The sequence below is a fragment of the Rhinolophus hipposideros genome (genome assembly GCF_964194185.1).
Source record: "Rhinolophus hipposideros genome assembly, chromosome: 20".
Lineage (NCBI taxonomy): Eukaryota > Metazoa > Chordata > Mammalia > Chiroptera > Rhinolophidae > Rhinolophus > Rhinolophus hipposideros.
This window is the reverse complement of record NC_138066.1, coordinates 11,133,933-11,145,747: the sequence shown is the minus strand read 5'-3', so window position 1 is coordinate 11,145,747 and position 11,815 is coordinate 11,133,933. Positions and strand designations below refer to the sequence as shown.

Here is an 11,815-nt window from a genome sequence, read left to right as displayed (position 1 = left end):
CACTGTCACAACAGGTCACCACGTGGTCATGTGTGTCAGCCACAATAGGGAAGAGCCTGCCCTGCCCAGCTCCCAAGAGCTTCTAATCTTCAGGGAAGTGGGTTATTTTTCCCCCCATAAATGAATGAATGAATGTGTTGCTTTACTAAACTGTACCCTTGAGTTTGGACAGACCAAATCAAGTTTCGATGTTTACCTTGGAACAGGTACAGCCCAGTCATTCAATAAACATTTATTGACAGCCTGTGCGTCAGGTGCCACGTGGGTGCAGAGGAGACGAGGTCCTCACCCACAAGCTAACACACTCGGGAATGAGCACAATGTATACTCCTTAAATGACACATAGAAAACACACACACTCATGCCTATTAGGAGGTTTATTCTTTATGCTCAGAAACAAAGAAGTGGCCTTCCCCCCAAAAGGGTGTCATCTTGAAGGAATGGGAGGCAGAGACAATGACAGGAGAGGGTGTTGGTGTGAGATTGAATGTGGGAGTTTTTTCTCCCCGATTTTCCTACTATCCATTTTTCAGTGTCCCCCTCCAAGAAATGTAGGTATGAACACAGCTTGCCACCCATTGGGGGGTTGGGGAAGCACAGCTGTAATAAAAAAAAATTAATGCCCACGTTCAACAAGAGATGGATCCAGTGCGTATCTGATGGGGATGGCAGAAGGAGAAAGGGAAGGGGTTCATTGAGGAAGCTGCTGGATGGAGGGGAAGGGAAGAGGCTGGGACCCACCCCCAATGACAGTGGCGATCTTGGTCCTGCCCCTACCTCTCCCAGCACCATCCACTCCCTTCCTCCAGCCCCCCTCCTAGCAGAACTGGTCGTCGTAATCCTCATCCTTCATCCCCTTCAGCCGAAGGCGGGCAAAGTCCTCAAACACGATGTCATCATCTGTGGCATAGCTTCGTGGTAGAAAGGAAGGAGGTGAGGGCTTCAGACCCTCTGTGGACCTTCCAGCCCCCTCCAGAGACAGGTATTAGAGTGGCAATGGGACTGCAGGTATTTGCAGGACGGGGCAGTAATAAGCAGCTCACAAGGTTATCACTGATTTGATGCTTCAACCACCCCTCCCCCAAAAGAAAGAAATAGGGTAGAGAACGTTACAGGAATCTTTGTCCAGAGTCAAAGGTAGGGAGGGCATGAGGCTCTTACTTGGTATCAAATTCAATGAGGTTGGTGTCCACAGGGGCATCTGTTTCAGGAGCAGCTGAAGGGAGGAGGAAAGTGGGTGGGTGGGTGGTGGCAGGAAGCACCAGCTTTTCTCCACTGGCCTGGTTTCAGGCCCTCCCTTTGGGGGTTTGGGGTGGGTGGCATGCTCACCTGACTGGGGTCTGGGGGTGATGATGTGGTCATGGGGCTTGGGGTGCATAAGAACAAAAGGCAGCTCCACAGAGACATCCCTGGGGAGGGAAGAGGCAGCATGAAGAGATGCCAACATTTCAGAGCCGAAGGAAACCACTGCGAATCCTACCCCAGGTTGCCCCACCATACTTACCCGCCGCGAGACACCACCAGCTTCACCTTGACCCTGTACGACACCAGGATCCCCAGCACCTCCTTGTTGGCACCCTCTTTCACGCTACAATTGGGGGGAGAAGCTGGACCAGGGCCCATTGCCTGCACCCACACCCACCCTTGGAGATCCCATCAGGACCCTGAGCGGCACCAGGGGGCACCAGCCCCCAAGGCTCCAGCGGCACAGACTGTTCTGTCGTCATAGTAAAGCGCCCCACACCATCCCTGCATGGAAGCTTTCCGTGGCTTCTCATCTTGCTCAGTCAAAGCTGAACTCTTGGTTACCTAATAGCCCTGTACTGTCTTGCTCTTCATTAGCCCTCCGACCCCACCTCCTACTCTTCTTGTAGTTTATTCTCACCACGCTGGCGTCCAGGCCTGCTGTGTGTGGTCATGCAGTGTGTACCCTGGACGAAGGCACCAGGAGGGGAGAAATCCAGCCCTTACTTTGTGAAGCCCTTACGCCGGGGCTGCTCCTGCCCAAAGACACAATGGCACCAAAGCGGCCAGCAGCGGCTCTGCGGGCCTCCTCGCACTGCCTCAGACACACTGGCCCAGTCCACATCCGGGTCTGTGTTCGCAACTCTCTCTGCCTCGAACAGTCTCTCTGCATGTCCACATGCCTACTTCCTTTGGGTCCTTACTCAAAACTCACCTCTGCATTATGCCTTGCCCTGACCCTCTCTCTACTTTCTATCTCCCTTCTTTGCCTCACTTTTCCTCTTTAACACTGGTCACGAAACACGCTATTTTACCATTTATCCGACTTGTCTGTCCTCCCTCCCCTAAAATGTAAGATACTCTTCGTCTCTTCTGTTCAATGATAGCGCCCTGGCACCTAGGACAGAGCCTGGCACACAGCTGGCACTGAATGAATGTCTCCTGGGCTGCAGGAGATCCCCTGCTCCACATCCAGCCCCACCCTCACATGGTGCTGGAAGCCAGGTTGGTGTCCTCGTGCTTGAGCTTCCCATCCAGGGCAAGACCACGCTTCTCCCGGTTGTCGCTGAGCAGTGGAGTTACGGTGTACACCTTGCAGAACGTGGAACTGGGAGATACCTGGTCACTGGGTGGTGTGGACAAGAGAACAAGGCTCTTGGAGGGGCCAGGCTGGGCAAGGGGGCAGCTCCTACCCCCGTCACTTGCCCCTTCTCTCTTTGGGCACAAATCACAAGGTTTTGGCTCAACCCGTTCAAGGACATTAATAGCTCAGACACAACCAACTGTGGAGGGAATGCCCTTGAAAGTGGAGACAGTTTGGGAAGAATTCCACCCTCACCTCACAGTCTCCCGGGCCTACTCTTCTCGGCAGTGGAACTGCAGTTATTTGCAGGAAGGGGGCAGTATGATAGGTAGCTCACATGGTTATCATTGAATTGATGCTTTCACCATCCTTCCCCCCCAAAAACAGAAGGAAACGGGGTAGAGGGTATATTTGAATGTTACAATCTTCTTCCCTGAGATCGGGACCCAGGGCTGTGCTGACTGATACTCACTCTTGTTCGATCTGAGCCACAGGACACTTGTACTGGGCGGTGCTGAAGAGGCAGATGTCGGCATACTGTCTCACTGTGGAATGGGGTGGGATCAAGAATCTCGCCCCACTCCAGACCACGTGGCAAGGGCCCCAGGCCCGCACTCCTGCCACTCCCTGACCTGCGGCCCTCCCCGTAGCCATAATCACCTGGCCCGTAGCTCACTGTGGGCCAGCCTAAATTCTTTGAGCCCTGGTGGGTCTCACGCACTGGGGTATGTCCTTGGGCTAAGATCATGCCCAAGCCACAGAGGTAGCAATTCCCTCCCCTAAGACCTCCTTCCAACCCCCGCCTCCTACCAGAGACTCTGATCTTCTTGACGGTCTTGGTGGAGTTGTTGGTGACGTGGACATTGATATTAAGGGGCTCCCCGTGGTAGTACAGCTTTTGAGGGGAAGAGGATCAAGTTAATTGATTGTTTTCATAGGTCCTATTATCAGTGTGTCCCTGACACACACTGCTTGGCCGCCTCCCTCTAAATGCAAGCCCATAGCAACTCTCCACGGCCAGCTAAAACAACTTCCGTTGAAGATAGCATCCTGACCTCCCCCAGGGTCTGGCTTGCACTGTAGCGCCCATATCACCCTCTCACACCCCACCTCCTTGTCCAGAGAGGCCTCAAGGTGCAGGGACCGGTCAGACATGAGGAAGTGGCGTGTGGTTTCAGCTGAAGGCTGGGGGCCGGGTTTCTCTGGGGCAAACTGCACTTTTCGGATCACGAGACGCACAGAGTTCCTGGGAGTGGGAGGGGTCAGTCCTTAGACACCAAACACCCACTTCCACCTCCCACAGGGGCTGGGGCTCCTGCAGTGTGGAGGGAATGGGCAAACCACAGGGGAGATGGCTTCCCTCACCTTTTGTGGCTTTTCTCTTCTAGTGATTTGGCACAGAAGGCTCGAATCTCAAAGTCTACCCCACAGGCCTCGGGAGGGGGAGAAAAGGTCACGTCTTATACAAGGCCCCTGCCACCACCACCACTCCCTTCCTTCCCTCTTCCTTGGTCTTGGGCAGGGACTCTTGCCCCATTCTGGTTTGAGGAGCACAGGGCCTGGCCCTTCCTCCTCTACCTCCCTGAGGCTTGGCATCTGGCAGAAGCTTGGTCCTAGCTGCACAAGGGGAGCCTTTGTACCTAGGTACATGCAGGTTAAGAGCAGGAAGCAGTGTCACATGTGAGCAGTGACCATCCCATACACACCCCACATCTACTGGGTACATTACCTACCTTTTGTCCCACCCTGGCTTCTCCTCGACAGCCCACTCCCATCTCAGGTGCTTCCAACTGCTGCTGGACCCTGCTTTGCCCCATAAGCCCTCAGAACTGTTCCTCCCATACCTTCCCTGTGTCCTCTGGGCCTGGCTGCAGGGTGACGGAGCAGGGCAAATTCTGCGGGATCTGTAGCAGAGGAAAGGAGAGGCTTCAGTTCCTCCGCAAGTCCCCAAATCTTCCTCCCAACCTCAACTTAAAAGGCTGGAGAAGAAGTTCTGGGGATGAGACATGAAGGGGCCCCAGGGAGGAGGCAGAGAGGCAAGGGCTTCCTGAATGCAGGGTGACCCTGAAGGGAGGTGGGTCTAGAGGACCCTCCTTACTGTTTTTACCAGATCTGCCTGTAACAGGTGCTTCACCCCCCAAACACAGTCCCAAACCCCTTGCTCTGCAGAGGGTGGGGGGCATCCTCACTGTGAAAAAAAAGGGGTGGGCATGCTGGCCCAGCTTCCTCAGCAGCCGGTCCTGCAGGCGGGTAGGGGGCCGGGGTGGGTTGGGCATTGGGGGGAAGGCCTGGTAGGTGGCGATGAACAGGTCTTTGCGGAAGGACAAGCCCAGCACATCCAGGTCTTCACGGCCATAGCGGAAGGCGCAGGTGAGGGTCACAAACACTGGCAAGGGAGGGCAAGGTGGGGTGGTCAGGAGCCCCCCCTTTCCCAGTCCCTCCAGTACCTAGCAGCAGCTGCTTTTCCTCGGCAGCAAAGACTTGCCTGGATCCTACTCCTGGCTTCTGCCTCAGCCCTCCATGTCTCTGGGGCCCCTCTCAATGCCAGCCCATTTCACTTCCCCACCTCCCCACATCCCCTTGGACACGTGGAGTTGGGGCCAGTACCTTTGCGGTCCTTCAAGTAGTCAGGGTCCACAAGCACCACACCATCTAGGAAAGGGACACATGAGCTCATTTCCTGTCAGGGCCTCTCCTCTGTGGCTGGGCCCAGGAACTTCTTCCCTCCTGGGGGATGAGATGCCCCTTTCTGGGTACACTTACCTACAGGATCCACTTTGTCCAGGTGATCTACAAAGTCCCGCTTGCCCAAGTACACAGTGAGCTGAGGATGGAGAGGGTCACAGGGAAGATTGGGCAGGAGGGTGGTAGGGCATCAGAGCCTCACAGGGGGCTGCCCTACCCCTGGTCTTCCCAGGCTGGGGTGTCCAGGAGTTTCTCCTGGTTTCCTCACAGTAGGGCTAGAAAGGGAGGGTGATGGGGCTTCCCAGACTACCCAACCATGAGACTTTTTAGCTGTTCCCTAATCTTTTCACACCTCTGCCTACCAGTTGGGTGTGTGTGTGGGTTTGTGGGTCAACTGCCAGTTAGGGAGGGGCTGTGGGTGGAGTGGGGGCAGCCCTCTAGGGGAGCTAAGGTAAATAGGCCATAGCCTGGGGGGCTGTTAATTGTTCCCAGCCCCAGGCACCCTGGGTCGGTTCCTAAGAGGGCTATAGGCATGGGCTTTTGGCTCCTCCCCTTTGGTCTTGCTTAGGGACCCAGGCCTGTCCCCACCCAGGCGTGGCTGGCTCAGGCAGAGCAGCCTTTGCGGCAAGGGGCTTCAGGAGGGAAGGAAGTCGGCTCTTAGCTGTCACAGGAAGTGGGGAACTAGGGGTTGGGGATCGTCTTGGGGTAAGCTGGGCTTTGTAAGGGCCCAGGGAGGGTCAGGAAGAGAAGCACTGTTGGGACACTCACCTTGCAGTTAGGGCTCGACTTCTTGAAGACCCTAACAAAACAGAAAGGGAAACCCCACTGCCTCCCTCAGATTCAGCAGGGACCCCAGCGCCAGGACCTGGTCCCTCCCCAGCCTGAGAAACAGAGCTCACCCAGGATTCTTGCCTGGAGGCTTTGGGGCTTTGCCCAGCACTACCCCCCTCCCACTGTTTCCCAGAAGGAAAGGTAACCACAGGTCCTAAATGTTCCCAACATGGCATCCCCTGAAGCTGGTTGTCATGTCAAATCCCCCTCCCATCACTAGTTCCACTCCTCCCATGGCAATGGCCACTGGTTGCCACAGGAACGACCCTGGCTCTCTTCCCAGGGACCTCCCTGAGGGGGACCTGAATGGGCAGGTTGCAGTATTTTCTGTAAGACCTAACACTCTTCCCATCTTCTCTGGTCTGCAGCTCCAAAGACAGCTGGAGTACTTGGAAGAGTGATGGCCCCGGCCTTTGCCTCTAATATGGTTTCTACTATAGGCACTAAGTTGGGACCCTACTCCATTAACTTCCTACTGTCCCCATCTCTGATCTCTAGCTTAAAAGCCTGTCTTTCAAGGCTCAGCTCAGATATCACCTCCTTTAGAAAGTCGCTCCTTTTTTGGGGGTTCTTGTCATGCCTCGTTTACGTTTTACTTGTGTGATACCAAGCAAAGGCAGTTAGCTGTGTACTGTCTACCGCACTAGATAGATAACGAGCATCAGAGGCCTTATTCACTTAGGCATCCCCAGCACAATGCCAGCCATACAACGAGGACGATGCTAACTAACATCTATTGGGTGAATATTCCACGCCCAGCACGGTTTAAAGTGTTTCCTGTGTGTTTTACTACTCTTCATAACCCAGTGATGGACGTCCTAATATTTCTATTTTATAGGTGAGGAAACTGAGACACGGGAGAGATCACGTATTTTGCTTAAGGTTACAGTGTAAATAGTGGACAAACAGGCAGTCTGACTCCAAATCCATGCTCCTAGTCACCAAACTATTATACGACCCTGTCTCTGCAATTGGCATCAAGTTTGTTAAATTGAGGGGGATGCTGAAACAACTAAGGCTAGACTCTGCCTACTGCTGAAAGGGTAGGGAAGTGTCTGGCAACTCCAATGCTCTGGCCACTTGTGGGCTTGTGTTTTGCTGTACCACCTCCCAATCCATTCTGCCTCAGCAGTAATCCCTGGGAAGGGTCGCCAGATAGAAACCGAAATCCTGCCAACTTGCCCATGCCTCCTCCAACCCTACCACCGGTTTCTGCTGTTAACAACTTTACCTGCCCCTTCTTCCCAGAAGGCCAAGCTATCCAAAAGCCATCAAGCAAAGGGTATGACGGTCCCAATATATCCCCATCCAATAAAGGAGAGTAAACATTGATATGGTGGCAGCTAGAATAAGCACCCCACCTCTTACACTAGCTTGGGGGCTCATTGCTATGGCATCATACAGCTCTCCGTCCTCTTTGTTTTGGTTTTCCTCTTTGTCCCAGTGTTTCTTTCTATTAGGAACCCTGGCAGAGGGCTATGACTGCCATAATCAGTTGGCCAACTGGAACGTGGCTTTGGGGTAATTTCCCTGGAGCAACTGCAGGGCACCTGCCCTCTGGATCCTAACCCAGCCAACCTCCTGACATACTAGGGAGGAGTAGCCTGAATATACTGAGGCTGGCCAAGGAGGAGGAGTGTAGGGGTGACAGGGCGGTGCCTAGCGGGAGGGGGGGGTGGACACAGAGGCAGATGCCCCCTCACACTTCCTGCTATTCTCTCCATTTCCTGTGGCCCAGAATTTGATGGGGGTTGGGGGAATTGTGCCAAGTCAGCAGTCCCCCTTTGGTCCATCCTTCCTCCTCCCTGAACCACATAACGGAAATCGGGGGCCTCCCTCAAGTGACTTCCCGTTTCTCTGGGGTGTTTAACCCCTAATCCAGGACACCAATCTTTCCTCTGATCATCTCTCTAATACTGGTTGACTTGGTGCTCAGAAACCTGGGTTCTCCTATTCTACTGGGGTGGGGAGTGGTGGGGCTGATATGATCATGTTTTGCAGAACAAGTGACAGCTCAGGACCAGGCCCCCATTCCTGATTCCCTGTGGATAGAGATACACAGCCTCATTTTTTCCTCTTTTGCTCCAGCTCCCCAGAGACTTAGGCATTCACCTATTGCCTCCTTGGGGGTGTTGGGTCACAACAGGAAGTGGATTTTGCTAGAGACCAAAAAAGAGAACTCGGGTGTCAGTGGAAGGAAGGAGACTCAATTACACAGAAAACATCCGGGGAGTGGATGGCGTGCCTAAAGCAGATATTGCCTCCTCTCACCCTCGGTAAGAAGGAAGGATAAGATTCAGATTCAGAGAGGGTCGCCACGCACTCTACTCCCCCAAGATGAGGCTGTTGCTCCTAGCAACCTCAAGGAAGACAGAAGTTTGGAAGCGGTGCTACCCGGCCTTCAGGACAGGTGGGGGCAGCCCCACTGCCTGTGGGATATTGGACAGGAGGCTTTCCGGTGGCTGGGCACGAGTCAAAGGGGGGAATCCCTCTCCGGGTATCCAGCTTGCCCATACCCAACCCCTAAGGGCCGGCCACCTGCTCCTCGTTCCTCCGCCCCTGCATCGCAGCCTGCAAGGGAGAATCCAGTCGTCCGGCCCCCACATCCCTGCGAGAAGCCAGACGCCGGTGTCCCAATCCCCTTTAGCACTCGCTTTCTGCAGGGGCCCTGGCATGCGTCCCCCTCATTATCCTGGAGGACCTAGACGTGCGGCACCAGATGGCTGCCCCCTAGGGACCCAGGCGTCCGGCTCCCGATTCTCTCTGCGGTGTCCTTGTCTGGAGACGATCCCGATACCCGCCCCGAGCCGCCGCCCACGTCCCGCCGCGTGGCCCCACCTCCCTTACCTGGTCCCGGGTTTCTCCCCCATGGTGCGCGCGCCCGCCGCCCGCCCGGTTCGCGGCACGCTCGCAGCCTCCTAGCCCGCAGCCAGGTCCCTGCTCCTCCCCGCACCACTGCGCACGCGCGCCCTCCGCTCTTTCTCCTCTTCCCCCCACCCCCGCCCACCCCCCCCTCGAATCCTCGGGAGCCCGGGCCAGATGCGTCAGCCCGGATCGCGCGCGCCCCGCGCTGCCCGCCCTCTTCTCACAGACACGCGCCGTGATTGGCTCCGCCCCCGTCCTCTGTACTCCAGCCCCTCCCCTCCCCGGGGATCCCAACTCGCTGCAATTCCCGCCCATCTCTCCACCCATCCTCACCCCACTTAAGAACTGATTGGGCTTCCTTAAACGAAGACGCCCGCCTTCCAGAATTAGAGTCCTCTGATTGGCTCCTTGCATGAAGGGGGGGTCCCCTCCTCTTTGTTTGCTTTCTCTGTGGCAGCGGAGGCGATGGGGGTAGTAGGGGCGGTGGAATGAGCTCAAGCGAAGTCTGGGAAGGAGGGTGAGGGGATGCACACGTGGGTGAGCGGTTCTAGTTGCGTGATGCTTGCTTTAGTGCGCGCCGGTCTTCCAAGTGCTTGCAGCGGCCTCTGGTCGGTCCCCGCTTCTTTATTGTGGTGTGTCAGCTCCCCCTGGTGTCTGTCTTAGATCTCTGCAGGGTTACCTTTCGTAATTTCTCTGATTACCCATCGCCTCCATCCACTCATTGCGGCTAACATCCATCCGTCCGTCCGTCCATCCATCCTTCCATGCTTATTTTGTGTTAGTCACTACGCTGGACGATGGGGACACAGACATGAATTAACATAGACCCTGCCTTCCTAGTTTAGTTGAGGAGACGCATAAATAGGTATGATCCCAGGAGTGTTACAATGGAGGTACGACTCAGAAGACAAAGCAACTACCAGCATTTGGCTGGGATGGGGGTGGAGGGAGTGCAGGCTGTCTAGAGAGGGGGACATTTGAGGACAATCTTTCTGAATGGTGAGCAGAGGATGAGAAAAGATATCCCCAAGAGAGAAAAGGGGGAGGCACATTCTGTTCTGAAGTGTTTGTGGGATTAGACAGCACCAGAGATAAAGCTGAAGAGGAAGACTGGAACAGAATGTGAAGGATTTTGTATAGCAGGTGAAGGTATGAGACTGCTGCCCTTTCCTGGAGGACATGGATCCAGTAGTAGTTTTTTAAGCAAAGGAGTGGCATGATGAGATCTCCTTTTAGGAAGATAATTCTGAGCAATGTGATGAGTGGAGGGAGAGGGGCAAGGCTGTTGTAGACTGAAACTAGTCAAGGGGAGATGATGAACCAGAGTGGAAGGGAGAAGGGCCAGGCTGAAGAGCCATTTCTGGGGCAAAATTGACTGGACTTGGGAAGGCTGATGGATGACTGACATTTCAGATGTAAGAAGCTAAAGTATTTCTTCTTCCATTTTTTTCCCACACTCCTCCTGCTTTCCCCAGATGAACTAACTAACTTCACACTCCCCCTTCCACTTTCTTATGCAACAAAAAGTAATAAGCACATAAGACATTTTCTGATATCATCCTTAATTTTGCCCTAGAAATACAGGCCGACCTCACCAGCTGCCACCTCCCCACCCCTCAGTTCTATCACTACCTTCTAAGCTCACTCTTCACCCATTTCAAGATTTAACCATTTCTATTAGACTCATGAATCACTTTTGTCAAAGGGTCATGACCAGAAGGTAATGAGATCTGTATCGTTACCTATCTAAAGTGCTTTTGGAACTGAAAGGTAAGTGGTCTGCATGGAGTTAAAACTACTGTATTAAAGTATATTAATAGAAAGACAAGTTTAGAAAAGTATTAAAGAAGGCCAGAAAGAGTGAGATACACCATATTCTAGGAGAGAAAAACCATCATCAATTTCTCTGAAAATTGTCTATAAATTTAACTCCATATCAAAATGACAAAGAATTTTTTGCACACAAAGATAAACTAATAATTTGAATATAATAAAAGTCAAATCCAAGGGTTATCTTGTATCCTCTTGTACTGCCCTCTATCTAATCTTTTTCCAAGTCCTGGCATTCTGCCTCCAAAATACATTAACCCATTGGGTTATTTTTTTTCTCTATTTCTCCATCTTCAGTGACACTCTGGTCCCAATCACCATTCTCTCTCACCTGGCCTGTTGTGATAGTCTCCTACCAGGACCTCTTCTTCATTGCTCTCCTTGCTTCCCTCCTGGCCTTCTAGCCCCTTCTCCACACAGGAACCAGAGTGGTCTTTTCAAATGTAAATCAGTTCTTGTCACTCCCTGCTTAAAGCCCTTCAGCAGCTTCCAAATATGATGAGAATAAAATCTCATTTTTTCACATTTTTTACTACAATCCACATGATCTGATCTGTACCCACCTCTCTAACCTCAACACATACCACATGTTATCACTCTTCAACTCCTTCTCTATCCTTGAGCCAAATCAGGCCTCTTTCTACCCTCCAGCAAGCACATTCCCACCTCAGAGCCTTTGTTCTTGCTGCTGCTTCTGTCTGGAGAAACCTTCCTTTGCTTCCGTATGACTGACACCATCCTGTCATCCTCAGATTGGGCTTCTTTTTAAGAAGTCCCCACTCCAACCCATATCACCCTTTATCATATTACCCTGCTTAATTTTTAAAAAATAACTCATACTGCTATTCAAAATTCATTTATTTTATTTGACTATCTCTTCTGTCTAAAGCACAAATCACTTAAGGAGGTTCTTGTCTTCTTCACTGTCTTGTTCTTATCACTTAGAACAGTGCCTGGCACATAAAAGGTGTTCAATAAATATTTGTTGAGTGAATAAATGAATGTCTGACGGATGAAAGCGATGTCTTAATTTTGACGGGAACTGGCAAAATGCTG

General features: G+C 52.9%; 1 protein-coding gene across 8 annotated transcripts; it reads right to left on the bottom strand.

The window, feature by feature from the left end:
- Positions 1-358: 358 nt before the first annotated feature.
- ARRB2 (arrestin beta 2) lies at positions 359-9,074 on the bottom strand. 8 transcript variants are annotated; one of them, XM_081028791.1, is made up of 16 exons: positions 8,912-9,074; positions 6,002-6,032; positions 5,312-5,372; positions 5,156-5,200; positions 4,738-4,934; positions 4,393-4,452; positions 3,914-3,981; positions 3,659-3,794; positions 3,359-3,443; positions 3,021-3,093; positions 2,453-2,590; positions 1,505-1,588; positions 1,330-1,409; positions 1,162-1,216; positions 778-911; positions 363-600 (listed from the first exon to the last, which is right to left on the bottom strand). In XM_081028791.1, exons 1-15 carry the CDS (start codon positions 8,932-8,934, stop codon positions 818-820), a joined length of 1,230 nt encoding a protein of 409 aa, XP_080884917.1. In that variant the 5' UTR covers positions 8,935-9,074; the 3' UTR covers positions 363-600; positions 778-817. The 8 variants fall into 8 exon arrangements, with proteins under 8 accessions (XP_080884924.1, XP_080884917.1, XP_080884921.1 ...); XM_081028798.1 differs by lacking the exon at positions 8,912-9,074 and adding an exon at positions 8,603-8,852 and having other exon boundaries at positions 359-911; XM_081028795.1 differs by lacking the exon at positions 4,738-4,934 and having other exon boundaries at positions 8,912-9,058.
- Positions 9,075-11,815: the final 2,741 nt, after the last annotated feature.

Excerpts from the sequence above, each read along its gene's own strand:
- ARRB2 (XM_081028798.1), bottom strand. The coding sequence starts at position 8,739 with ATGCCAGGGCCCCTGCAGAAAGCGAGTGCTAAAGGGGATTGGGACACC. Across the intron at positions 3,094-3,358 it reads CAAGAAGATCAGAGTCTCTG|TGAGACAGTATGCCGACATC; the intron begins GTAGGAGGCGGG and ends CCCATTCCACAG. Across the intron at positions 1,410-1,504 it reads CTGGTGGTGTCTCGCGGCGG|GGATGTCTCTGTGGAGCTGC; the intron begins GTAAGTATGGTG and ends TTCCCTCCCCAG.